Raw genomic sequence first — 27,114 nt, 5'->3', positions numbered from 1 at the left:
TTTTTTACTGCTTTTCTTTAATTACTTGTTACTTTTATCTCTTATTCTTATCTGTATTTTTTGAAACTGCACTGTCGGTTAGGGGCTGGTAAGTAAGCATTTCACTGTAAGGTCTACACCTGTTGTATTCGGCGCATGTGACTAATAGAATCTGATTCGAAATCCTAGAGGATAACCTGGTTCAGTTTGCTTTCCACCAGACACTGGGAGATGAATTCCCCTTTCAACAGGAAAATAACCTAAAACACAATGTCAAATCTACACTGGAGCTGGTTACCAAGAAGACAGGGAATGTTCCCGATTGGCCGAGTTACAGTTTTGACATAGGTCTACTAGAAAATCTATGGCAAGACGTGAAAATGGTTGTCTAGCATTGATCAACAACCAATTTGACAGAGCTTGAAGAATATTGAAGTGAATAATGCTGCACAATCCAAGTGTGGAAAGCTCTTAGAGACTTACCCAGGAAGACACACACCTGTAATCACTGTCAAAGATGCTTTTAACAAAGTATTGGCTCGGGGTGTGAATACTTATATTAATTAGATATGTCTGTCGTAAATTGTCTATAAATGTGCTAAAATGTCTAAAAACATATTTTCCCTTTGTCATTATGGGGTGTTGTGTGTAGATGGGTGACAATTCAGCCTGTAAAACGACATAATGCGGAATAAGTCGAGGGGGTAGGAATACTTTCTGAAGGCATAGTAGGTGGTGTTCCCTGAATGATCAACTATGTGACCATTTCAATATGAGTTCTGTATGCAGATTCTTCCAGGAGTAGTGCTCTAATCGTATCCCACTCTATAAAAGCCATTACCCTCTCAACTACCTCAGGTCTAATGAAAAATACTAACCGTTCATTCCAGCCAATACGATTTATCCCTGTCCCTTTTTTATCACAGACTATTATTGGCTAAATTGGAAATTGATATGAAAGCGGTCGTCAGTCTTACCGTTCTCTAGTTATAAATCCACACAGACCTATGCTACAGTGGGCCTTTTCAGAGTCTGCCCAACCATTGATCTTTTTTTACAGCCGCATTAAATATTTATCTCGATTGTGCTCACGGTGATAGTTCAACTTTGTCCGTTGTGACATGTACGTAAAGATCAAACTCCTGATAGCCTCATTTACTGCTACTCAGTCAACACGATCCGGCTGTCATCTCATTTGCTTCTGGGCCTTAGCGATTTGCCACTTCCCCCAGACTATTGACAGAGAAGACATGTCAATTCTCTCCTTTCCTTCCGCAAGTGGAAGGCTACAATGGTGAAACAATGCTAATAGCTCTTTATAGTCCCTTCCCCACATTAATAATGCAGGGAGCTGCTGAGCGAGCTTATAAAAAAAGTTATTTATCGGGGCCTGCTCCTTGTTTACACGATTAGTTTTATCCCCCATCAGCAAACAATGACCACCGCCTCCTCGCTGCCTCCCTGTCCCAGATGAGTCAATTACAGACAGGGAAGGCGAGGGCGGACGAGGGCCGTCAATGCCACAGCTGAAGATAGGGAGGCCTCGTTGAGTATACCCACTGGCAGGCTGAGGTTGAGACGTGTGTTCCTGTATACGTGAGAGGCAGTTATGTGTCGGTTTCTCTCTCTCTCTCTCTCTCTCTCTCTCTCTCTCTCTCTCTCTCTCTCTCTCTCTCTTTCTCTCTCTCTCTCTCTCTCTCTCTCTCAATTCCTTTGGATCTCTGCCATCTTTCATTTCTCTCTGTCTTTCTCCCCCTCACTCTACAGGTTCATAAAAGTTTAAGCGATCTCCGATGGTTTCAGGAGCTGGTATATTGAGCTATACCTCTTTCTTCCCTCTGACTTTCCTTGCCCGTCTTCGCTTGAATTATTTAACATGCGGTCACGCTATGACTCCCTGATAAAATAAAGGTTAAATAGAAATAAAAAATGACATGGTTAGAAGAGAAAGGAAGAGTGTAGGCTTGGAATGTTGGTCGAAGATCTCTATACCGACTCTTCTTGGTCAATTCAGGGTGTTAATGTGTCTTCTCTTTCTCCAAAACGTTGACGAAGGGATGACTTCAGTCTGACTTCTCTCCATACTTTGCTTCCTCCCTCTTTTTATGTCCATTCAAAGATCGTCAGCAGTCTGAGGAGATACATTTTCCACATGCATCCCGCAATTTATCCCTGAATGCAAAAACATCTTAAAGATCTGAGATCAGTTCAGGATTCAGACATCAAACACTGGGGGGGAGGGGGTGTCTGAAACACCACAGACGTAATATTTAATCACGCTTCTCACAAATTCACATAATTGCTATCTTTCCGTTAGACAAAGACACGCCGTGATTGTCACCTTCATAGACCGTCATTTGTCTTATTTAATAAACCATTGTTTTGCATCCCCGGTCCCTTTCAATCCCTATTTTGAGTTTGATGTATCTGTGTCTGTGTTTTGTTACGATTAGAGACACAAGCACAGTGTGGGTCTTTGACGAGGCAGAGGCATACATATGCAAATTTCACACCCACTGTTGGAACTTATTTACCTAATTAATGGATGAACATAAATCATTAGCGGTAGAGCGGGGGTGCTTGACACTGCTTACCCGGATCTGGTGACCCGGATCAAACAGTGAGCGGCCATCTTCTTTTTCTGACTAACCCCACTGCCACAGTGGAGTTCAGATGTGTGGCTGCCACTCTTATTCACTCCCACTCATAAACACACAAAGTAAAACCCTTTGGGCACGTACAGAAACAGCTACAACCCACTGGGCACAGACATCATTTCAATGTCTAGGTTCAATTTGCATTTGGTTGAGTTGTCAACTAACATGATTTCAAAAAGATATTCACCATGTCATTGGACTTAGGTTAAAAGTAGGTTGAAAAAAATTCAGAAATTCCCATACGACTTTTTGCAAACCGAATCAGTTTTCCACGTTGATTCAACGTTGATTCAACGTCATCACATTGCTTTTTTGTTGTTGAAATGACATGGAAACGACATTGATTCAACCAATTTTTGCCCAGTGGGAAGGCTCTGTACTGCATGTTTGCACATAATCACAAATGTACACACTCACGCAAGCATGCGCACACACACACACACACACACACACACACACACACACACACACACACACACACACACACACACACACACAGGTATATAATTGATCTATCTTTACCGTCTGGCACAACATTGTGAGATATGAACATACCAAGTCAGAGAGAAGTACAATGATCTATTTAAAAGCTATACATTCTCCTCTAGTTGGGACTTAAGGTTAAAATGACATCAGGCTTCATACAGGCATCACATGACAACTTGCAAATTCAACATTGGTGCATACAGTATTTTCATTGTCATCATTCACAGTGAATTGTGAGGAAAAGCCAGGCTAATGTTTGTCATCAAGTGCATATAAACAGTCGACTTCTAACACAGTGTCCATTTTGTGTTTGTTTCTCTCCCTAGGGGCAGAGGATATGGGTTATTGCGTGTTTTGGAAGTGAACTCGAATAACTGAATATCTCTCTCTTTCAGGACACAGACATAATGATGATACTGCATCGCCCAAAAGGAACAACATGTCTTTCAAACCTTTCTTTCCTTCTTTCTCTCTGCTACAATATGCAATACATGTCATTTTTGTTTTGTTTTTCTTATATACCCCATGAAATTTAATATCCTTAACTTTCTGATTATCATCGTCAATGCTGCTGTCCTTGTTCTCTTAGCTATTTTAACTATTGTGATAATTGTGATAATTTACCTTTTGATATGTTTTTTTTCTGGTTCTGGCTTCTCCATACTCCCTAAACTGGCTCTTGCACAAGATATTTAAGAAAAGCAACCTGAGAAAATGTTTGCTTGGGAAAATATAACCTGCCAACCATTCGGAATATGATTGGCCACACCCCCTGCAATGGAACACCGATTCTAAGGAGCTTGTCCCTCCTACCAGCCACACCCACAGCCAAGACTAGCAGAAGTGGTTACTACTAATACTGAACTGCTTTTCCTTCATTCCCTTCCCCACTCAGAAACAACCCCAACCCCCCAATCTGCCCCCAACCCCTCTATGTGAAAATTAATTTGCTAACTCTTGTCTTTTTACTAACAAAAAGCTTAAGAATTCTCCAATTTACTATTTTCTTTTGTGATTTGGTTTTCCTTTACCTTTTAGTTTTTTTTTACAACTAACACTGTGTCATTCACGGAATGTGAGTCATCTGTTCTTTTTTTCTACTTAATGTGTGAACTTACGTACTAACAAATACAATGATATTGTTTTATCTCTTTTATTTTTGGACAACCCTTTAATACAACAACAACAAAAAGTTTCCAATTACTTTCTTTATTTCTTTCATTTGGATGATTTGTATCATCCAAATTTATTTCATTTTGGACATTTCAAGGATTGATTGGTTGGATTATTATCGCCTATATTCTCAAATTAATGAACCTGTTTTTGTTTCTCAAAAAGGCGAAATCTCCTTTATTTACCGTTGAAGTGTCCTTTATTGAGTTCACGGTTTGTCATTCTTTTTGTTTTGTTTTCTCCTCCCCCTGTTTTCTCCTGAAGCACGCAGGCATTGGACACGCTATGGTAAACAAACTGCATTATATGGTAGATATCATTCTAATTGTCTTTACTTTGGTTTGCCCCGGGTTTCCGTTACCTCTTTCTATTCCGTTTGCTCTTACTGAAAATACAAAACTTCCATCGATTCCAAGGTAGCTGGGAAACGAAAAATCACCTCTATTTGTCTTTCTTTTACTTTATGTTCGTTACCACTTTTTACCATCCAAAACTCCTCCCTTCCTTCCAGAAATTGTACCTATCCAATGAAAGAGGTCTGTCCTAAAATGATTAATTTAACAACAATTTAGAAGAAAAAAAATTGTTACTTAAATTTTTTTCCCCCCTTTTATTTGTTTCTTTTTTCCTCAAACACTATCCTCATGAAGAAATAGAGAATAATATTCCAAGAAAGATACAGTAGCAACTTCTGAATTGACTATAACAAAATCTTTCCAAAGAAGTTCCGATTTACTTCAGTTTTTCCCCCTATCAATTTTCTTGCAACAAGCGAACTTGAAGTGAAAGTGCATAGTGGACTCTATTGACAGAGAAATACCCCTACTATTACAAACCCCCCCAGTGGCAGGTATTAAGAACTAGGGCCATATGGATAGTATTCTACTATGTGTGAAACTAGATGACCTATGTCTTTAGTGTTAGACAGTTTGAATATTTGTCAATCCAGTAAAACAGAATACTATTCAACTATCTACGGGTTCTGTGGAGAGTGCACTGCAGCGAAGGAATATATCCAGAAGTACAGCCTGTAAAAAAACATTGATTCTGTCTTCATTTTACGAGCGCCAGCTGCATCAAGACACCCATTTTGATAGTTTGCCACAGGTGAGGCTCTATGTGCCAAGACCTGTGGTTCCCACTCAAACATGAATAGTTCAGGTCCGTATATACACCTCCTTATTTAGTGGGGGGAGGTCAGGCCGTAAAGCAGGGCCTCAAAATGAGGACCCGATCCCATTAGACCTATAGTGTGATTTATGACTGAGCTGGATCAGCTCTGAGCCCTTACCTAGACTCTCAACACCCAGCCTAATTAAATGCCATTGTCTCTGAATGGTAAATATTGTCCCCTTGTCCGCCACTAAAGCTTTCTTGTGTAGAACCAGACTGCTCGGAGTCAGGCAACAAAGACAGCGTTGCTACCGGTTTGCTAAAGGAAATGGGGAAAGTGATTTATTTTTTTAGAAAGGGATAGAAGGGACAAAATGCGAAAGGAGAGTATTAGAGGCTGGTTGGTGTATGAATACTGATGTGGTTGTTTTGTTAGAAGACGTTTCGGTAATCCGTGCCAATTAAATAAATAAAAAATGCCCCAGAAGGATACAATTTTCATTGCTTTACATAAGCAATTTTGTTGAATTACAGCATTGCCATGCACTAGTGTAAATGACTCAATTAACACTACTTGTTTATTACCAAAAAAAGAGTTGAAGACTCTAGGGAAGATATTAAGATCTCATTTACAGTACATTATTTTCTTTCATGTATAACATTTGTGTAGACATCTTATATTTCAAATGTTTTTTTCATATTCAGTTTGTTAAGTGTGGAATATGTTAGAGTCAAGGACATTAAACTAGTCAATAGTAAATTATTTCACAGATCTTCATATATTAGCACCCATAGTGGAACAGATGGTAAAAAAGATTCTGTACTGTTTGACCTTTCCGGGTAGCTGTAGTTGGTTAGTTTCTTACTTCCTGTCACTGGATTTGCACAAGTCAATAATAAACGTGGGTTCTGCTCTCCCCAGTATTGTTGCATGACATGTAGGGGGATATCTCTCGGAATGTTTCAACTATGTCCGATCCACTGTCTCCATCACTAACACGACCTTGTAACCTCTGAGTTTTACTGGCCTCAACCCATGCATGTCAGAGTTGACCTCCCTTATCTTTTTTCTTTATTTTTTTTTTTTATAAACCAATGACATTAAAGCATATATGTATATGTATATATATATCATGGCTATTATATATATTCGTACATATATCAACCGTTCTAATATTATCTGTACGGCCACGTAACTCTAGCCACCCCTGTTATTTTCCTTATTTTTGTTTTCTTTTGATGAACTTTATTCTAATTGTATAACTTACTAAAACAAATAATACGACCTCACTCCTTACCTTGCTACAAACAACAACAAAAAAGAAGATAAAAGGAAAAAATAAGAGAGGGGGGGGAACGGCTTTTCATTTTCTAGGTGACTAGAAGAGTGTTGCCTACAGGAGGCTGTGTGAGCCATCCATCACAACTACACCTGAGTGGGAGTGGAAGCAAACCGCAAGGGGGAAAGCTAGCCTACGGAATAGCAAAACAAAGAACCAGCCTGAGACTATTGTTATTCCAGCCAGTTATGGGTTTCATAACTACTGTAAATTACTCAATCAATCAAACTCCAGTAGGTGTATGTTCAGAGTCACTTTGCCATTAGTGGCAATGGGTATTTATACCTGTTAGAGTAAGGGAAGGGATATGTCGGGTGTTTTCGTTAGCTACTGGCACACACATGGTTTGAGATTGAAATCATGGGATTTTATATCGCTCTTAGATTGAACAAATTGAATGTTACATTTGCCTTTCTAGTCACCGTTGACATTGGAAGCCTTTTCCCCCTCACTTAGATTTTCCAGTTCTTTAAAACCCTCTCCATATTCTGTTGACGACATACATTTGTGATTGCTACATTGGGTTTGGTCCCTCATCGTACATGACCATTTTTTTGCACCCTGTTTGCATGCTGTTTTTTTTCTTCTGGCTAGCGTCATAGACATCTGCATCCTAACCCGAAAGTTGACTTCGCTGCTCTAGCCCAGCACGTGCCAGTAAGCACGCGTGTCTAGATGGGTGTTCTTTCCTTTGGCATTCTTGTCCTAATGTCATCCTTAACCTCATAGCCTTTTCCTTTGCCATTTTGTCTAGTGTAGAAGTGGTGCCCTCTGCCATTCTGTTTGGGTTTCTCTTTTCCCATTGCTGCCTCCTCTCAAAGTGTTTGATTTGGTTTGTTGTGGTTTTGGTTTGATTGTTGTGTCCCGTTGGTTCATGTTTGTTTTGTCGGATGGACTTCTCCTTTAATATTCCATGTTGTCACCCAGGCATTCAGTGCATGGCTCATGTCCACCTTATTAGCTTGGATGGAATCATTTTGTTTCTTCTCAACCAAAACAAGCCCTTGTCACAAAAATATCACGCATTCAGTCCGAAAATCTGATCTGGTTGGACAAATCAAATTGCAGAGGACTTTAAAGACTCCTCCTAATTCTTTTACTACTACTACTACTACTACTACTACTACTACTACTAAAACAATCTGTTACTAATACTACTGTATGAATCAAACCTTTGTTGTAACTGTACTAACAACCATTTTTGTGTCTGACTCTCCCTTACTTACTAAAGCACTAACCGTTCACCCTCCAACCCCACTCCTTAACTGCCCAACACGCAACTAAAACTCCCCTCCATCCTTTACTGAGACTCAGGAATGGTCTCAAAATAGTTCCCCCTGCCTCTCCTCTGCCCCCGTGCGCTCCCTTCACGTCCAACCGGCCCCCATCCCTCCTCTCACTAACCCAGGGTTCATAGAGTAATTGAAGGCATCAGTTGGATGAACCCTTGGAGCTAAAGGCTTCATGTTGATGGCTGAAGACTTCAGGATTAGGATCTCTCTCACTGAGTTCAGTCACCGCTAGTTGTCCAGTCCAGCTGCCAGTCACCTGTCAGGGGATCACTTGCTGAACAGACCCCCTCTCTCTGCTCAGACTGCCCACCCTCCTTCGAGCAGTCTAAGGGCGAGAGGTCAAACGGGGCGTTCATGGAACGTGTAGCTGTCGTGTGCGTTCGCAGACCAATGAAAAACCTTTTCTTTGGATGATGTATTTGAGAAGAATTTCATTTGCCCTGCATTTGACTAATACTGTGCTGTATGTGAAATGTGCATTCAACGCTAATAACTAACTTTGCTTGAAAAATTGTAAATGTGGACTTTATGATGTTTGCCTCCTCAAACAGTTAAAAACTCTTCTGAAGGTAAGTAGTAAGAAATGATTTGCTAAAAGACCTGCACTTCCATCAGGTAAGGGATTTACTGTCAAGGTAAGATTGTCAACTTGTCTGCATGCTAAACCAAAAACACATTTACAATGTTGTCCTCAGTGAAGGAACTGTTAAAAGTGGTTAGCTACCTGAAGTGGTTAGAAACGTGTGTTGCCCCACCACCAAACAGTGTGTAGCAGACAAGCTACAGTAGTGACTTCAGAAAAAGTTAGGTGTCAGAGCACTAAGGTGAAAGTAAAGGTGAACAAAACAACTCCCCGCTGCCTCTGGGAAAAGAAAGTCACATGATTACTTACTTTAAACATGGGTGGCTCATAGAGCTCTATATCCATTTGATATTGGGTGTGCGTGTGTTTCCAGGAACATGAAGCTTGTGCACTCTATGGTTCCGACACCTTCCATACCGGGAATACAGAGGACAAGAATGCTTTGGTACAGCCGCCCAGTCCCACTATCCAAGAGAGCATGCATGGCTTCACTTCCATGCACTTTCCTATGCACGTATGCAGTCCCCCTCTTGAATTGCCAGGATTTGTTCTAGACTAGTGTTACGTTCAGAAGCCAGCGCTATGCCAGACCATAGGAAATCAATGTAGGCAGTAGAGGAGCCACTTAGGGTGCTTCACCTGGTCTTCTCTCTGACACGGTGTGTGTGTGTGTGTGTGTGTGTGTGTGTGTGTGTGCGCGTGCGCTTGCACACAATTGTGTGTTTGCAATAATGCATTTGTGTTATAGCTCCTTGTCCAGGCAGGCCCCTGATGCTGTCATGATGAGAGGGTATCCAGTAGAAGTAGAACTCTCTGGCGGTGGTTTCGGTGTCACAGAGCCCAGCACGGTCAATGAGCCAGTGACACGCTCAGCCAAGCACACCACAGGCCGCGCTATTAGAGCACAACGCTGAACTGCACTCCAGAGGTCTCCCATAGCCAGCCAAACAACAGGGCTGTAAATGTAATATCCCGAAGTTGGAATAGACTAAGCTAGAGATCTGCAGTGTCGAGTTACCTCTTGGTTTACTAGTCCAGTAACTCACGGCATGTGGTTCACTGACCCATCTGGTCCAAATCAATGGGTGCTTTTTCCATACAACCACGCTGTCTATCGCCAGAGAATGGGGTTAATGAAAAATAAATGAGGTGTTAGGCAGTATGCCTTTTCCTTTGTCTCTTCACTTGGCAACAGGATGAGGGTTTGAATGAGACTGTACGGTTTACCAATAGCAGGTCACGTTGTGACCTTGTGGCAAAGCCAATCCCTGCTCTGGCCCTATGAGTGTAAACAGCTCCTATCAGAGCTTTAGCAGGGATGAGAGGGACACACACACCACACAGCAGAGATCACACCCTCCTAGCTCCAGTGCTTTGGAGGGATTTGAGTTGGCTGTGTCCTGTAATGAGGGTTAGGAATAGGAGCTTTCTCTCTCTCTTTCTCTGTCTCCCTGTTTGTGTGTGCATGCTTGCCAGAAAGGGGTTTGTACCCAATTCTCAGCTAGATAGTGTACTAAGATTCATGTAATCATCTACCTCTATGTAGCTTCCTACTCTCACTAAATGACTTTATTGCTGGGCTACAATATATGACAAAACTGATTATACCATAGTTTCATAAAATATAAGGATGTTTTTTGGACTCTCAATGTGATATAATGTACAGTAAGATATTGCTTTCTTGGAATAAATGGCACGTAAAACGGCCGCACATGGCGCTAATTGCCGGGTTTGAAACGGCGCTAACAAATGGATCGGACAGCACTTTGTCCGCCGAAGAACAATGACCTCACATTAGGCCATTTCCATGCCCGTTTGGAATGCCACACAAGTCAGCTTGTCAATGCCCCGATCAAAAGACCCTGTGTATCAACAGACCTAGGTGTTCAGTCTCCCTATTTCCCTTTTGATTCTCAGGCTAGATGCTTGCGAAGCTGGAGCCGCGTGCCTTGTTTTACAAGGGGAATTGCAATCGTGTAATGGGTATCAATTACACAGCGCTAAGTCTATTGTCGGATTAAATGGAACGGCGGGTTGTGGCGTTAACTATAGTGTTATTGCGGAGGCTAAATATAGGATATCCGGTTCCGAGGGGCACAGTTTAGTTTGGCATGAGAAGGAATGCGCTGTCAAAGCGTATTTTTTTAAAGGTAAATAAAAGAGGCACAGAAATGACCCTGGTTCCAGTACATCCGTATGATGTAATTATCTCGAGGCTTGACGAGGTGATCCATTTCTCTCCATACGTGTTACTTTTGGTCCAGTGACAACGAGATGGAAGCTGTTACCAACAGCGGGTGACATTTTGCTGCATCCTCTGCAACCCAGGATCAAATCACAAATTCATAGCTGGATGACATATCTATCTGTCTTGTCGAGCTTGCAGGGTGGGAAGGCATTTGTCCCAGCCCAGCACGCACACACACATATTGCGCTGATCGTCATATTTGACGGCAATGGCAGTTGAATAGTTAAGGGCATGTTGAAACGAAGGTTGAAACAAAGGTTGAAACGAAGGTTGTCAACCACTGTCTTATATCATGCTCCATGCAGTAACCGCATAGTTGTGGATGTGTCCTTTTATACCTGCTTACCCAGAGTCCTTCAGTCCTTTTTCTGCATGCCAACCAGTTTCATTTCTTTGACATTGTTAGGTAAAGAAATGCACTGGCTGAGCAATTTAAAGGGAAAGCAGGCAATTTCCCCTTCGTCACAAAGCTCAGGATACTCCCTTTCATTATAACTCCTGGATCCATTTCCAATGTCTTCTGCTCTATAATCAGTCAACATTTAAGTTAACACAGTTTAAGATAACTTACACGGGAACATTGCACCACTCCAAGAGGGTGTATAATTCACTTTGGCTAGTCTAATTTAGATGTACAATCGCAAAAGACGCAATAGCATTGCTTTTTAGAAGGAAATGTCCTGTGTAAAAGCAAGTACGCCGTCAACTAAACGCAGTACCCTATGTGGGTGGGAGGATCAGAGTATATTTCCTTACTCGATTACCCTATAGCGACCCACTCCTTTCCGCCCATTTTAAGAATGCACAAAGTGCATTTTCTGCTTTTACAAAAATCATTGGTAGAAGAGCAACGGATTCCAGCTTATGGGTGCAGCTCTGTGAAAACAGCTTCACTGATTCTGCATTGTCCTCAATGGACACTTTCTATGTTCCAGCATTAGGGAAGCTGGAACATACAGTATGTACTCACAGATGACAGAATGTTCCTTTTTAAAGAAGCTGGATTGGTTCACTGACTGTCTACCTAAAGTATAATGGATTGTCATTGGCTAGAATCTGGATCCAATCCTTTCAAGTTGACAGAGAGGAAAGCGGTAGAGAAAGAGACAATAAAACCCGTCAGAAAGTTCCTACGTTTCTCTCGTCCTGAGCCCATTGATTTCACCCCAGTGTAATCTTGGTTGTGTTTAACTTGTCATCACTGTTGCCTTGAAACATCCTGACAACCTATCTCGTGCCGTGCCAGGTGTTACCTCTAAAGCATGTCCCTAAGCCTCCAATATTAAGGCTTGAAGCCCATAAGGTGTTGCAGCCATTAGGACATTATTCAGTTCACCCGTGATATACAGTATAAACAAGCTTTACCATGTAATGCTGCCATCAGCACAAAAGCCTTGGGCCTTGTTCAAGGTAAAGTGGAGTGTTAGCCACCCTAATTGTACGTTTGGCAGCACTTTCAGAAGTTGAGCTGACTTTGACTGGCGCGCCATTCGTCTAATGGGCTTTATTCTTGTTTAAAACTTAAATATGATTCATCCGAAACAAGATTTACAACAAAGACTCCTATGATGACTTTCATTATTGGTAGCCAGCTCACAGTCTACCCTTTCAAAGATTGAAATCATGTTTGCATGTGTGTTTTCATGTGAGGCATGTGTGTGTTGAGAGATTCAGAGAGAGAGAAAGAGAGAGTCAGAGAGAAGGATTGAGAGAGAAGGCTGGAGAGAGAAGGATTGAGAGCGTCAGAGAAGGAGTCAGATGGTCAGAGATTGAGATAGTGAGAGAGAAGGAGTCAGAGGGTCAGTGATTGAGATAGTAAGAGAGAGGGTCAGAGAGAGGGATAGTGAGAGAGAGGGTCAGAGAGAGGGATAGTGAGAGAGAGGGTCAGAGAGAGGGATAGTGAGAGAGAGGGTCAGAGGGAGAGAGAGGAGTCAGAGGGTCAGAGATTGAAATAGTGTGAGAGAGAGATAGTGAGAGAGAAGGAAGTGAGAAAAAGGAGTCAGAGAGAGAGAGAGAGAGAGATAGAGAGGAGTCAGATATTGAGATAGTGAGAGAGGAGTCAGAGAGAGAGAAGGGGACAGGAATTAGGATAGTGAGAGAGAAGGAGTCAGAGGGTCAGAGATTAAGATAGTGAGAGAGAGGGTCAGAGCGAGAGAAGGAGTCAGAGATTGAGATAGTGAGAGAGAGGGTCAGAGAGAGAGAAGGAGACAGATTGAGATAGTGAGAGAGAGGGTCAGAGAGAGAGAAGGAGAAAGAGATTGAGATAGTGAGAGAGAAGGAGTTAGAGATTGAGATAGTGAAAGAGAGGATCAGAGAGAGAGAAGGAGAAAGAGATTGAGATAGTGAAAGAGAGGATCAGAGAGAGAGAGAAGGAGAAAGAGATTGAGATAGTGAGAGAGAGGGTCAGAGAGAGAGAAGGAGACAAAGATTGAGATAGTGAGAGAGAGAAGGAGTGAGAGAGAGGAGTCAGAGAGAGAGAGATAGAGAGGAGTCAGATATTGAGATAGTGAGACAGGAGACAGAGAGAGAGAAGGAGACAGGAATTAGGATAGTGAGAGAGAAGGAGTCAGAGGGTCAGAGATTAAGATAGTGAGAGAGAGGGTCAGAGAGAGAGAAGGAGACAGAGATTGAGATAGTGAAAGAGAGGGTCAGAGAGAGAAGGAGACAGAGATTGAGATAGTGAGAGAGAGGGTCAGAGAGAGAGAAGGAGACAGAGATTGAGATAGTGAGAGAGAGGGTCAGAGAGAGAGAAGAAGAAATAGATTGAGATAGTGAGAGAGAGAGAGGGTCAGAGAGAGAGGAGACAGAGATTGAGATAGTGAAAGAGAGGGTCAGAGAGAGAGAAGGAGACAGAGATTGAGATAGTGAAAGAGAGGGTCAGAGAGAGAGAAGGAGACAGAGATTGAGATAGTGAGAGAGAGGGTCAGAGAGAGAGAAGGAGAAAGAGATTGAGATAGTGAGAGAGAGAGAGAGAGAGAGAGGGTCAGAGAGAGAGAAGGAGAAAGAGATTGAGATAGTGAGAGAGAGAAGGAGTGAGAGAGAGGAGTCAGAGAGAGGGAGAGATAGAGAGGAGTCAGATATTGAGATAGTGAGAGAGGAGTCAGAGAGAGAGAAGGAGACAGGAATTAGGAGAGTGAGAGAGAGGGTCAGAGAGAGAGAAGGAGAAAGAGATTGAGATAGTGAGAGAGGAGTTAGAGATTGAGATAGTGAAAGAGAGGGTCAGAGAGAGAGAAGGAGACAGAGATTGAGATTGAGATAGTGAGAGAGAGGGTCAGAGAGAGAGAATGAGAAAGAGATTGAGATAGTGAGAGAGAGAAGGAGAAAGAGATTGAGATAGTGAAAGAGAGGGTCAGAGAGAGAGAAGGAGACAGAGATTGAGATAGTGAAAGAGAGGGTCAGAGAGAGAGAAGGAGAAAGAGATTGAGATAGTGAAAGAGAGGGTCAGAGAGAGAGAAGGAGACAGAGATTGAGATAGTCAGAGAGAGAGAAGGAGAAAGAGATTGAGATAGTGAGAGAGAGGGTCAGAGAGAGAGAAGGAGACAGAGATTGAGATAGTGAGAGAGAGAAGGAGACAGAGATTGAGATAGTGAGAGAGAGAAGGAGAAAGAGATTGAGATAGTGAGAGAGAGGGTCAGAGAGAGAGAAGGAGACAAAGATTGAGATAGTGAGAGAGAGAAGGAGTGAGAGAGAGGAGTCAGAGAGAGAGAGATAGAGAGGAGTCAGATATTGAGATAGTGAGACAGGAGTCAGAGAGAGAGAAGGAGACAGGAATTAGGATAGTGAGAGAGAGGAGTCAGAGGGTCAGAGATTAAGATAGTGAGAGAGAGGGTCAGAGAGAGAGAAGGAGACAGAGATTGAGATAGTGAAAGAGAGGGTCAGAGAGAGAAGGAGACAGAGATTGAGATAGTGAGAGAGAGGGTCAGAGAGAGAGAAGGAGACAGAGATTGAGATAGTGAGAGAGAGGGTCAGAGAGAGAGAGAAGAAGAAATAGATTGAGATAGTGAGAGAGAGAGAGGGTCAGAGAGAGAGGAGACAGAGATTGAGATAGTGAAAGAGAGGGTCAGAGAGAGAGAAGGAGACAGAGATTGAGATAGTGAGAGAGAGGGTCAGAGAGAGAGAAGGAGAAAGAGATTGAGATAGTGAGAGAGAGAGAGAGAGAGGGTCAGAGAGAGAGAAGGAGAAAGAGATTGAGATAGTGAGAGAGAGAAGGAGTGAGAGAGAGGAGTCAGAGAGAGGGAGAGATAGAGAGGAGTCAGATATTGAGATAGTGAGAGAGGAGTCAGAGAGAGAGAAGGAGACAGGAATTAGGAGAGTGAGAGAGAGGGTCAGAGAGAGAGAAGGAGAAAGAGATTGAGATAGTGAGAGGAGTTAGAGATTGAGATAGTGAAAGAGAGGGTCAGAGAGAGAGAAGGAGACAGAGATTGAGATTGAGATAGTGAGAGAGAGGGTCAGAGAGAGAGAATGAGAAAGAGATTGAGATAGTGAGAGAGAGAAGGAGAAAGAGATTGAGATAGTGAAAGAGAGGGTCAGAGAGAGAGAAGGAGACAGAGATTGAGATAGTGAAAGAGAGGGTCAGAGAGAGAGAAGGAGAAAGAGATTGAGATAGTCAGAGAGAGAGAAGGAGAAAGAGATTGAGATAGTGAGAGAGAGGGTCAGAGAGAGAGAAGGAGACAGAGATTGAGATAGTGAGAGAGAGAAGGAGACAGAGATTGAGATAGTGAGAGAGAGAAGGAGAAAGAGATTGAGATAGTGAGAGAGAGGGTCAGAGAGAGAGAAGGAGACAAAGATTGAGATAGTGAGAGAGAGAAGGAGTGAGAGAGAGGAGTCAGAGAGAGAGAGATAGAGAGGAGTCAGATATTGAGATAGTGAGACAGGAGTCAGAGAGAGAGAAGGAGACAGGAATTAGGATAGTGAGAGAGAAGGAGTCAGAGGGTCAGAGATTAAGATAGTGAGAGAGAGGGTCAGAGAGAGAGAAGGAGACAGAGATTGAGATAGTGAGAGAGAGGGTCAGAGAGAGAGAAGGAGACAGAGATTGAGATAGTGAGAGAGAGGGTCAGAGAGAGAGAAGAAGAAATAGATTGAGATAGTGAGAGAGAGAGAGGGTCAGAGAGAGAGGAGACAGAGATTGAGATAGTGAAAGAGAGGGTCAGAGAGAGAGAAGGAGACAGAGATTGAGATAGTGAGAGAGAGGGTCAGAGAGAGAGAAGGAGAAAGAGATTGAGATAGTGAGAGAGAGAGAGAGAGAGAGGGTCAGAGAGAGAGAAGGAGAAAGAGATTGAGATAGTGAGAGAGAGAAGGAGTGAGAGAGAGGAGTCAGAGAGAGGGAGAGATAGAGAGGAGTCAGATATTGAGATAGTGAGAGAGGAGTCAGAGAGAGAGAAGGAGACAGGAATTAGGAGAGTGAGAGAGAGGGTCAGAGAGAGAGGAGGAGAAAGAGATTGAGATAGTGAGAGAGAGAGAGGGTCAGAGAGAGAGGAGACAGAGATTGAGATAGTGAAAGAGAGGGTCAGAGAGAGAGAAGGAGACAGAGATTGAGATAGTGAGAGAGAGGGTCAGAGAGAGAGAAGGAGAAAGAGATTGAGATAGTGAGAGAGAGAGAGAGAGAGAGAGAGGGTCAGAGAGAGGGAGAGATAGAGAGGAGTCAGATATTGAGATAGTGAGAGAGGAGTCAGAGAGAGAGAAGGAGACAGGAATTAGGAGAGTGAGAGAGAGGGTCAGAGAGAGAGGAGGAGAAAGAGATTGAGATAGTGAGAGAGGAGTTAGAGATTGAGATAGTGAAAGAGAGGGTCAGAGAGAGAGAAGGAGACAGAGATTGAGATTGAGATAGTGGGAGAGAGGGTCAGAGAGAGAGAATGAGAAAGAGATTGAGATAGTGAGAGAGAGAAGGAGAAAGAGATTGAGATAGTGAAAGAGAGGGTCAGAGAGAGAGAAGGAGACAGAGATTGAGATAGTGAAAGAGAGGGTCAGAGAGAGAGAAGGAGAAAGAGATTGAGATAGTGAAAGAGAGGGTCAGAGAGAGAGAAGGAGACAGAGATTGAGATAGTCAGAGAGAGAGAAGGAGAAAGAGATTGAGATAGTGAGAGAGAGGGTCAGAGAGAGAGAAGGAGACAGAGATTGAGATAGTGAGAGAGAGAAGGAGACAGAGATTGAGATAGTGAGAGAGAGAAGGAGAAAGAGATTGAGATAGTGAGAGAGAGGGTCAGAGAGAGAGAAGGAGACAGAGATTGAGATTGAGATAGTGAGAGAGAGGGTCAGAGAGAGAGAGAACCAGTGGTGATTCCAGATTGTGATGGTGACAATGTTGAATGTTCCATCTCTTTTTAGGTCAGGCAAAGAGAGGGGCTGACTGCACTGTACGGGAAAGAGCTGTTTAGTTCCATAGGCAGCATTTCTTACAACACAATCCTTCCAAGTGTTTGAGTAATGTGTTGGAAATACAAGAACAAAAAAAACAAGAGCAATAGTATTTGAAAGTTGGATTATTGATCAAATAAAACAAAAAAGCTTGAAGTCAAATGTGTTATACAGTTTAGGCAGACATTGCGGGGCTGTGGTTTCTCCAGTTTCCTCAGCCTACTGTCTGGTTCATGGGCATCTGAGGTAACTAGGGACTTTGAACCAGCGGCGAGCTGTGATGTTATCATCACCATTTAGTCTCAGGCTAGTGAAGGATGACGGCCAGTGGAAGATGACGCAACCACCAGCAACATCATTCCAGACAATACTATTCAGTGGGGCTGAAGACTGAGGCCATACCTAACTCACTAGAGTGCTGTAGTGTAGCACTCCCAATACCCTCTAGACATTCCCTAGACGTAATATCTGATTATTAGCCATGGTGCTAGTTTTGGTCATTGGACATTTGATTATTTAAGTCCATGGAAAGCGTAATATTCTTCAGACTTTGGCAAAAGGCAGATCACCTGATTCAAATCATTCTCTTTCGCCTGGACAAATGGAGATAACCAAATTTGAACAATTACCAGCATAATAGGTGTAGGTAAATTGCCAGGATGGTGACACTTAGTTGAATGGAGACTACAGTGAAACTACTTATTGTTACTATTTCTTGCATTGATGTGTGTCAATGGGTGATCTGAGAGGCTCGGAAATACTCAAGGGCAGGCAGAACGGAGGGAGGTAGGGAGAGAAAGAGAGAGAGAGAGAGAGAGAGGGATGTGGCCCCCCCAAAAACAGTGCTAATCTCCCATTTCCCCTCTTTCAGCTGGAATCCTCACAGGTGGCTGGCAGCTGGCTGACACTCCCTCCATTAATGGCCCACTAATGATGTTAACTACTGGACCCAGTGCCAGGCTAGCGTAGCGCTGCACCGCTAACCACCACACAGCTAAACACACAAGGCCCACTGCCAACTGTGACTTAACTGCTGCAGTTGGTGTCTTATTCTGTCATGGAAAGGGGTTCAAGTAGAGTTCCGTGGATTGCCCCCGATTTGATGGACTCTAGCCGCCAAGAAGAGGTTGTGTTATGAGAACCACAAAGCAATGGATCCCCGGTTTTGATTAGCGTGTGTTGCGATCACTTGTACTTGGATTCACTTGGGCCAGCTGTGGCTGCTTCTCAAAAGACCTTATAGTTGCTAGATGCGATAACGTTGACCTTCCTCCCTCCCCCTTCGGTCTCTCCCCCCACCCCCCACAGGACCCCTCCCCCTCCAGAGAAGTGGCCCTCAGGCAAACATATCGACAGCCCCCCCCCCCCCCCCCCCCCCCCCCCAGGATGACCAGGGATGTGCCCACCTCCGCCCCCACCACCACCTCTTCCACGTCTCCTATAAGCACAACCTAAACTGGCCTCTATCTATTTTCCTCAAGTAGTGACAGCAGACATAAAAATGGGTTGCCCTGTTTTGAGGGAAGTACGTCAAAAAATGAAAACAGTCACACACACACACAAAAAAAAAGGAATAGCAGAGTGCTTAGCTGGGGACGAGACCTTTGGAGTGCAGTTGTTGTCAGGGTTGTTTTCAGGACCTCAAAAGACCAAGGTACCATGGTTACGGCACTGTTTTCACTTTTGACTCAGGCATATTTGTATAGGTCTTTTATGAGGTCTTGCTGAAATTAGAAAAGGTGAATGTTCAGAGTTTTTAGCTTTGTTGGTATTCACAGTTTGGTACTCAACTATTCTGTTGTTGACTGTGATTAGGGAATCTTTTTTTATTATAAAGCAGTCAATCGTCAGTTGCCAAGGTTGATTCATGTATACGAAGCAGTTTCAAGTATTTGACAGGTGAATGAATCAATGCTGAAGAAATCTTTTGACCAACAATGTTCTACAGAACACAATGTACTGTGAGTTGGTAGAAAATGGAGGACGTTTGTAACTATCAAAAGAACAGATTTCAATAGAAAATCTAAATACAGGTACAGTATTAAGAGAAAATAATTGCCTGTTTTCTACCCCCTCCAAACAGCCCAAATATCACTAGATTGGATATTAGTAAGGCCCACACTACCCATATAGCGAATATGAACTATTTGCACTGTGGAATGTAATGTTATTCACAGTAACCCAGAGCATGGTTGTTGGTTTGTGTGTGGTACAGTGTGTGGGCCAACAGATGTCATATTAAAGATTGGAGAGGATCGTAGCGACCCTAGCCAGGACTATTAGTATAATTACAATATAAATTGGTGTTGGACTGTAAAATCCAATCCAAATGAAGTCACTTGGCAAGACACTGCTCTGTTTCCATACAATCCACGGGCAAACACTGTCACAATGTTCTCTGATCACAAAACGGAAATGATCAGGGAAGACTTTGATCCTCATCATTAAAACTCAATTAAAAACATCTAATATACCCCTGGTACACAAAACATTTGCAAAAATGACAGACTGACCAGGTGAACCCAAGTGAAAACTATGATCCCTTACTGATGCCACTTGTTAAATCCACTTCAGTGTCGATGGAGGGGAGAAGATTTTTAAGCCTTGAGACAATTGAGACATGGATTGTGTATGTATGTGTGCCGTTCAGAGGGTGAATGGGAAAAGAGACAAAAGACTGAAATCCCTTTGAACGGGGTATGGTAGTATACTCCGTGTATAAGTCCGTTACAAGACAAATTGGTTATTTTTTTAAATATATTCGCACTGCATAGGAACTTCAATTGGACAGATTTCATATCTGATTTTCTTTCCCACCCTGAGTAAGTCAGAGGCCTGGTATTACATGATAAAGAGTCCCCCTCTCATCTCAACTCTGCTATAATCAAATTAAGGTCAACTCAGTGACTCTGCACTGAAGTATACTCTAGTGTCTCTGCAATACTAATGAACAGACCCAGGACTTAACATTCTGTAGAGAGAGGGAATGAATATGTCTTTGCGCCTGGCACCTTTCTGGCAAAAGCTGACAATCTTCCTCCAGAGGGCTTGAGGAAGCCTTTAAAAACAGACGGTTGATGCCTTTTACATTCCATGAAAGGAAAACAAAGGCTTTTTTCTCAGTTGGAGCTATCTCCCCTCCATCAGACTCCTGGCGGTGTACATTTGATTCCGTCTGTCAGTTTCCGCTCCGTCAGTGATCAAAGACGCCGCTCGCTCCCGTAACCTCGCACAAAAACACGACTTTTGGTATTTAAATATTAAAATAAAGTTCTATTCATCCCCCGACTCTCTTGATTGAGGTTCTGTTCGACTGGAACGCAGACTGAATAGTCATTGAGGTTTGTCAGTTGTTTGACTCTGCAAGGTCATATTGTCAGTTGTCTAGTTTGTTAAGTGGTCAAATAATATGCAATTGATACTTCCACGAACTAGTCTTACCCTTGAGACCTTATTAGAGAGTGAAAACAGCATCGTCCCAGTGGTCAACCCTAGCAACTGCACTCGTGAGCGACTCCCCTCTGAGCTGCGCCCACGCGACCAATCGTGAACGAGTAACGCCACACCGTAGGGGACAGCCCCGCCTACCGCCAGTGTTTAATCCAACCTCTTCCTTTCCTTTCCCCTCCTCCACTCCTCTACTCTTTCTCTCTCTTTTTTGTTGTTGTCTCGCTCCATCTGTCTATCCCTCTCTACCTACCTGTCTCTGTTGGGCCGTGCCCGTACCAGGTGACTATATCAGTGGATGGTATTCTGACCACTACTGGTTATACCCAGGAGGACTATACCATGTTGGGCTCAGATGACTTCTTCTACATTGGGGGGAGTCCCAATACTGCGGACCTGCCCGGATCACCCGTCAGCAACAACTTCATGGGCTGCCTTAAAGATGTGAGTGTCTCTGGTTCAGTACTGGCATCACGGGGGGAATCACCTAAACACACACACACACACACACTCCCCAGGAGTCTGCTGAAGGGAGGACGGCTCATAATAATCCTTCCGTCACCAGTAAGGTAACCACCGGCTGCCTATGATGCACACACACACACTCAGACACTCATACTTGCTCGCGTACACAAACAGTCTACACAGATGTCATTTCTCTGCGTGTGAACCAGTGTGTGTGTGTGTGTGTGTGTGAGAGAGTAGGAGGTGTCAGACAGGCGTGTAGAGGCATCATACATTCCCTATGAACAGGCTGGATATTCTCTCAGAGACGCTAAATGATTATTCTAACTCTAAGCGGAAGTAAAATGATAAGTCACCATAGTTGGTATGAAATAGTTTTTCTCACCAATAAGGCTCCAAGCCACAACTTAACAAGATGAGAAAAGGACCACTCCATTTCAAACATTATACTCTGGTATGCCTAATGGCTTATATAGGAAGGACTGGGAATAAGGCTCCAATTCATTTCCTCATAAAGGTTCTCTGATTTGAATAAGTGATTACTTTTTCATCGGTTTTAATGAATCATATAGTAATCACATCTCTAACTTAATTATGCTCTTACAATTACGTTTTCATTATTTTGGTTGCTGTAAGAAAAATTCCCTCTTGGACTCATCCTCCCAAGGCATTTCTAGTCTGTCTCCTGAAGATGAGGATCAGGGCCGTTTCTAGCTTTTTGGGGGCCCTAAGCGAGATTTGGTTGAGGCCCTCCCCCCCCCACATCGCAGACAACAAATGTATTGGCTCCCCTCTTGATGGCGTGGAGAACATTTTAGTTTTAAAGCAAATGTTCTGCAATTCTACACACTTTCCCATGGGTTTTAAAACACATTCACATTTTACTCATTGTGACATGTGGAAGAGAGAGAACTTTGCCTTTTTAAAGCAAAGATCCTGCAATTCTACATTTTGCCATGGCTTATTCCATGTTCATATGATACTGTATGTGTGAGAGTGACTAACAAAATCAATTGGGGCCCCCTAGAGGTCAGGGCCCCTGGGCACATGCCTTGCCGCTGATGATGCACTACCCAATTTAGAATTGCACGTTGTGTATTCTACTATCCTAACTAACAGTAAGTTTAGACCCCGACTCACCTTCCAAAGATGCTTATGCCCGGAAAACGTCACTGATGAAGACGATGATACAATCAATTCCCAAACAGAGAGAGAGAGGAGAAACAGAGGGCGAGAAGGAGGGAGGGGAGGAGGAAGAGGAAAGAGGAGGATGAGGGAAAGTGAAGGAGTATAAAGCGGCGGGGAAAAGGACACATCTTTTTTAAATGCAGAGAGAAGAGAAGAAAGAGGTTGACATGACTTGGACGAGTGAAATCTGCCAGTAATTGTCAAAGTATAAAGGGAGGAAGGAAGACTAAGAGCAAGAGAAAGGGTGATACTGTACGAGCAGATGGGGAAGGGGGAGCAGACACAGCGAAAGGACGAGAGAAGACAGATGTCCAGTCAAGAAAGAATGAAGCCTGCAAGTGAAGTCTGCAATATATAATCAGCTGTGAAAATGGGAAGAGAGGGTGACAAGTAAGAGTGAGAAGACTGTGTAGAAGAGAATAGGGGGCAGAAATTAGAGAGAGAAGAGCAAGTGAAGAGCGGGTTAAGGGAAAGAGAGAGAGAGGGAGACTCAGTGAGCATCGCCTTGCTATTGAGAGGGGCCGCCGTAGGCAGAGCCGGCAGGCTATGTGCACACTGCCCATAAAATAAGGTGGAAACTGAGCTGCACTTCCTAACCTCCTGCCAAATGTATGACCATATTAGAGACACATACAGTGCATTCAGAAAGTATTCAGACCTATTGACTTTTTTTTAACGTTACAGCCTTATTCTAAAGTCGATTTAGAAATTAGTCTAATCATCAATCTACACCTAATATCCCATAAGGACAAAGGAAAAACTGTTTTTAGAAACATTTGCAAAGTTATTAAAAGTAAAAGCTGAAATATTACATTTACATAAGTATTCAGACCCTTTACTCATTACTTTGCTGAAGTGCCTCGAGTCTCCTTGGGTAGGATAGTACAAGCTTGGCACACCTGTATTTGGGGAGTTTATCCCATTCCTCTCTGCAGATCCTCTCAAGTTCTGTCAGGTTGGATGGGGAGTGTCGCTGCACAGCTATTTTCTGGTCTCTCCAGAGATGTTCGATCTGGTTCAAGTCCAGGCTCTGGCTGGGCCACTCAAGGACATTCAGAGACTTGTCCCAAAGCCACTCCTGCATTGTGTTGGCTGTGTGCTTAGTGTCGTTGTCCTGTTGGAAGGTCAACCTTTGCCCCAGTCTGCAGTCCTGAGCACTCTGCAACAGGTTTTCATCAATGATATCTCTGCCGCTGAAAAACATCCTGACAGCATGATGCTGCCACCACCCTGCTTCACTGTAGGGATGGTGCCAGGTTTCCTCCAAACGTGATTTTTGGCATTCAGGCCAAAAAGTTCAATCTTGGTTTCATCAGACCAGAGAATCTTGTTTCTTATGGTCTGAGATTCTTTAGGGGCCTTTTGGCAAACTCCAAGCAGGCTGTCATGTGCCTTTTACTGAGGAGTGGCTTTCGTCTGGCCACTCTACCATAAAGGCCTGATTGGTAGTGCTGCAGAGACGGTTGTCCTTCTGGAAGGTTATCCCATCTCAACAGAGGAACTCTGGAGCTCCTTCAGAGTGACCATCGAGTTCTTGGTCAACCCCCTGACCAAGGGCCTTCTCCACCGATTGTTCAGTTTGGCCGGGCGGCTAGGTCTAGGAAGAGTCTTGGTGGTTCCAAGCTTCTTCCATTTAACATTGATGGAGGCCACTGTGTTCTTGGGGACCTTCAATGCTGCAGAAATGTTTTGGTACCCTTCCCCAGATCTGAGCCTCGACACAATCCTGTCCCGGAGCTCTACGGACAATTCCTTTGACCTCATGGCTTGGTTTTTGCTCTGACATGCACTGTCAACTGTGGGACCTTTAATAGATAGGTGTGTTCCTTTCCAAATCATGTCCAATCAATTTAATTTACCACAGGTGGACTCCAATCAAGTTGTAGAAACATCTCAAGGATGATCAATGGAAACAGGATGCACCTGAGCTTAATTTCGAGTCTCATAGCAAAGGGTCTGAATACAAAAATAAATAAGGTATTTCTGTTTTTTATTTTTAATACATTTGCTAACTTTTCTGAAAACCTGTTTTCGCTTTGTCATTATGGGGTATTGTGTGCAGATTGTGCCTTTAAAAAAAAAAATATTGAGTTCTGTCCTTAAGCTGTTCTTGTCTATTAATGTTCTGTATTATGTCATGTTTCATGTGGACCACAGGAAGAGTAGCTGTTGCAACAGCTAATGGGGATCCTAATTTATGTTTATTTACCTATTTGCACATTGTTATAACAAACACAGAGAGTGAGAGAGTGAGAGAGAGAGAGCGCACCGCTGGTGAATCCAGATTGTGATGGTGACAAATGTTGAATGTTCCATCTCTTTTTAGGTCAGGCAAAGAGAGGGGCTGACTGCACTGTACAGGAAAGAGCTGTTTAGTTCCATAAGAAATGCTGCCTATGTACAACACAATCTTTCCAAGTGTTTGAGTAATGTGTTGGAAACACAAGATCAAAAAAACACAAGAGCAGTATCCAGACACATTCTCTCTAGTGGTATTTGGAAGTTGGATTATTGATAAAAAGTTGACTCTTGGGGACTGTTTCATCCTCTTGGTCAGTAGCGTGGGCAGATTTCGGAGTCTTGTGTCAGGGCTGTGGCCGTGATTTCAAGCTCCCAGTGGAGCGAAACGCCTTTGATACGCCTGGCCAGGAGCCTCCAGGAGCGAGAAATCCATTGAATGGGAGCAGAGAGTGGGGATGGAGTGAGTCAAAAGACAGAAAAAGGAGAGTGTGAGCCACAGAGGATCTCGAGTCTTTTAGAGATACACTTAGTTTACCTTGTTTTATTGTTCCTAGGTTACGCTGTGAAGTTACACCTTTATTTCACTGGGCAAGTCTTTTATGGGCACATAACTCTTTCCCCCCAATATTACCATCTGTCTTCCCCTCTGCTTCTACATGTCACCTTGCTATCGCCCTCTTTCACACCCTCCTATCCCTCTCTCTTCACTCTCTCTTTCTCCTCTCTCTCTCTCTCTCTCTCCAGGCATTTGTGTAATTAAGTCTATGCCAGTGTTGCTGGGACACCAGCTTTGACATCCAAATTAAAAATGGATTTCTTCGACTGATTCCCAAACTAGCAGAATTCACCCCCCCTCTCCTCCCTCCCTCTCTCCCCACCTCCCCATTCCCGCTCTATCTCTCTGCAGCTCCATGTGAGCCTCACCTTGGTTGGATGATAGGATCTCCCCAACTCTCTTCTGTCTCCCGCCCTCATTGGACACATTTTACTCAGGCACCTCAGCGTGCAGCCTACCCAATTCACATCTTTTCCACAATGGGAAATTAGTCAGGTGTGTGTGATGATTGATTGTGGGTGCGTGTGTGTGTGTGAGTGTGTGTGTGTGTGTGTGTGTGTGTGTGTGTGTGTGTGTGTGTGTGTGTGTGTGTGTGTGTGTGTGTGTGTGTGTGTGTGTGTGTGTGTGTGTGTGTGTGTGTGTGTGCGTGCATGCATGGGTGTGTGCCTCTAAGCTTGCGTGGTGAGTATTTGGGTCTGTTTGTGTGAGTTGGCTTGTGAGTAACAGAGAAACACTCATTTGCAGGAGTTGGTGTTTACAAGTCTGTTTTGTTTGCTGCTCTTGCTCTCTGTTCTCCTCCTGACCTGAGAAGTGAAAACAGTAGATGAAGTAGCTGTTGAATACTGTTGAAGTATTGCACTTGTATGTCAATTACAAATAGTGTCAACAAAATAATTATTCCTTTTAAAAACGATGCCCCTCTGAAACAGGTCTGTTTTCCTGAAGAAATTAACATTCACACCTGCAACAACCCCCCAACAAACAAACCCACAAGAGAATTATATACAATTATGGCCAACAACAACCTCCATTTGCTCTCTCTCTCTCTCTCTCTCTCACTCTCTCTCTCACACACACACACACACACACACACACACACACACACACACACACACACACACACACACACACACACACACACACACACACACACACACGCACACACACCAGGTCCTCAGCCCCTGGGAGCATCAGTGAAAGTGATTATGTCTGGGCCAGCCTGGCTGCTCGCTGGATTGCAGCGCTGCTTAGGCTGTCCGAGTTTCTCAATGACAAAACAAATCAATCCAGTCACCCTGAAGGAGACGAATGGCACAGCGCTCGTGCTAGCCGTGAGAACAGTGAAAAGCATAAGCCGATACACGCCGATACACATCGGTTCAGACAGACATTTTGACGGGGGCGCACCTCCAAAGTCATTCCTCCAGAAAATGTCCCCTGTGCCTTTTGGCAAAAGTTGTTAAGTAACATCAGAATAGTGACAGAACTGCTTGTCTTATTACAGGGACTTAGCGATAATGTTTAGACGAATACAGGAGGCTGTCTTACCTTTAAACTCTCTGAAGTTCACCTAAAGTTTGACTGCCGCTCATGTACTTACTGTCCTGTAATGTCGTCAACATCCATCGCCTTCGGAAAGTATTCAGACCCCTTGACTTTTTCCACATTTTTTGCTACGTTACAGCCTTCTTCAAAAATGGATTTAAAAAAAGCCTCATCAGTCTACACACAATACCCCATAATGACAAAGCAAAAACCTGTTTTAGAAATAAAAAAATAATAAAAACCAGAAATACCTTATTTACATAAGTATTCAGACCCTTATTTACATAAGTATTTAGACCCTTTGCTATGAGACTTGAAATTGAGCTCAGGTGCATCCTGTTTCCATCGATCATCCTTGAGCTGTTTCTACTTGATTGTAGTCCAGCTGTGGTAAATTCAATTGATTTGTTAAGGCACACACCTGTCTATTTAAGGTCCCACAGTTGA

General features: G+C 43.3%; 1 protein-coding gene across 5 annotated transcripts in view; it reads left to right on the top strand.

Moving 5' to 3' along the window:
- Window positions 1–27,114, top strand: part of nrxn2b (neurexin 2b) — a 1,016,923-nt gene that overhangs the window by 467,987 nt on the left and 521,822 nt on the right. For 4 of the 5 annotated variants that reach the window (XM_031792165.1, XM_031792164.1, XM_031792166.1 and 1 more), the window contains 2 exons: window positions 4,560–4,583; window positions 20,955–21,116. In XM_031792165.1, coding sequence (XP_031648025.1) covers window positions 4,560–4,583; window positions 20,955–21,116 — 186 coding nt within the window. The remainder of the gene's footprint in view (window positions 1–4,559; window positions 4,584–20,954; window positions 21,117–27,114) is intronic. The other variant, XM_031792163.1, reaches the window with a different exon arrangement.

The sequence above is a fragment of the Oncorhynchus kisutch genome, linkage group LG16, assembly GCF_002021735.2.
Source record: "Oncorhynchus kisutch isolate 150728-3 linkage group LG16, Okis_V2, whole genome shotgun sequence".
Lineage (NCBI taxonomy): Eukaryota > Metazoa > Chordata > Actinopteri > Salmoniformes > Salmonidae > Oncorhynchus > Oncorhynchus kisutch.
This window is presented reverse-complemented; position numbering and strand designations above follow the sequence as displayed.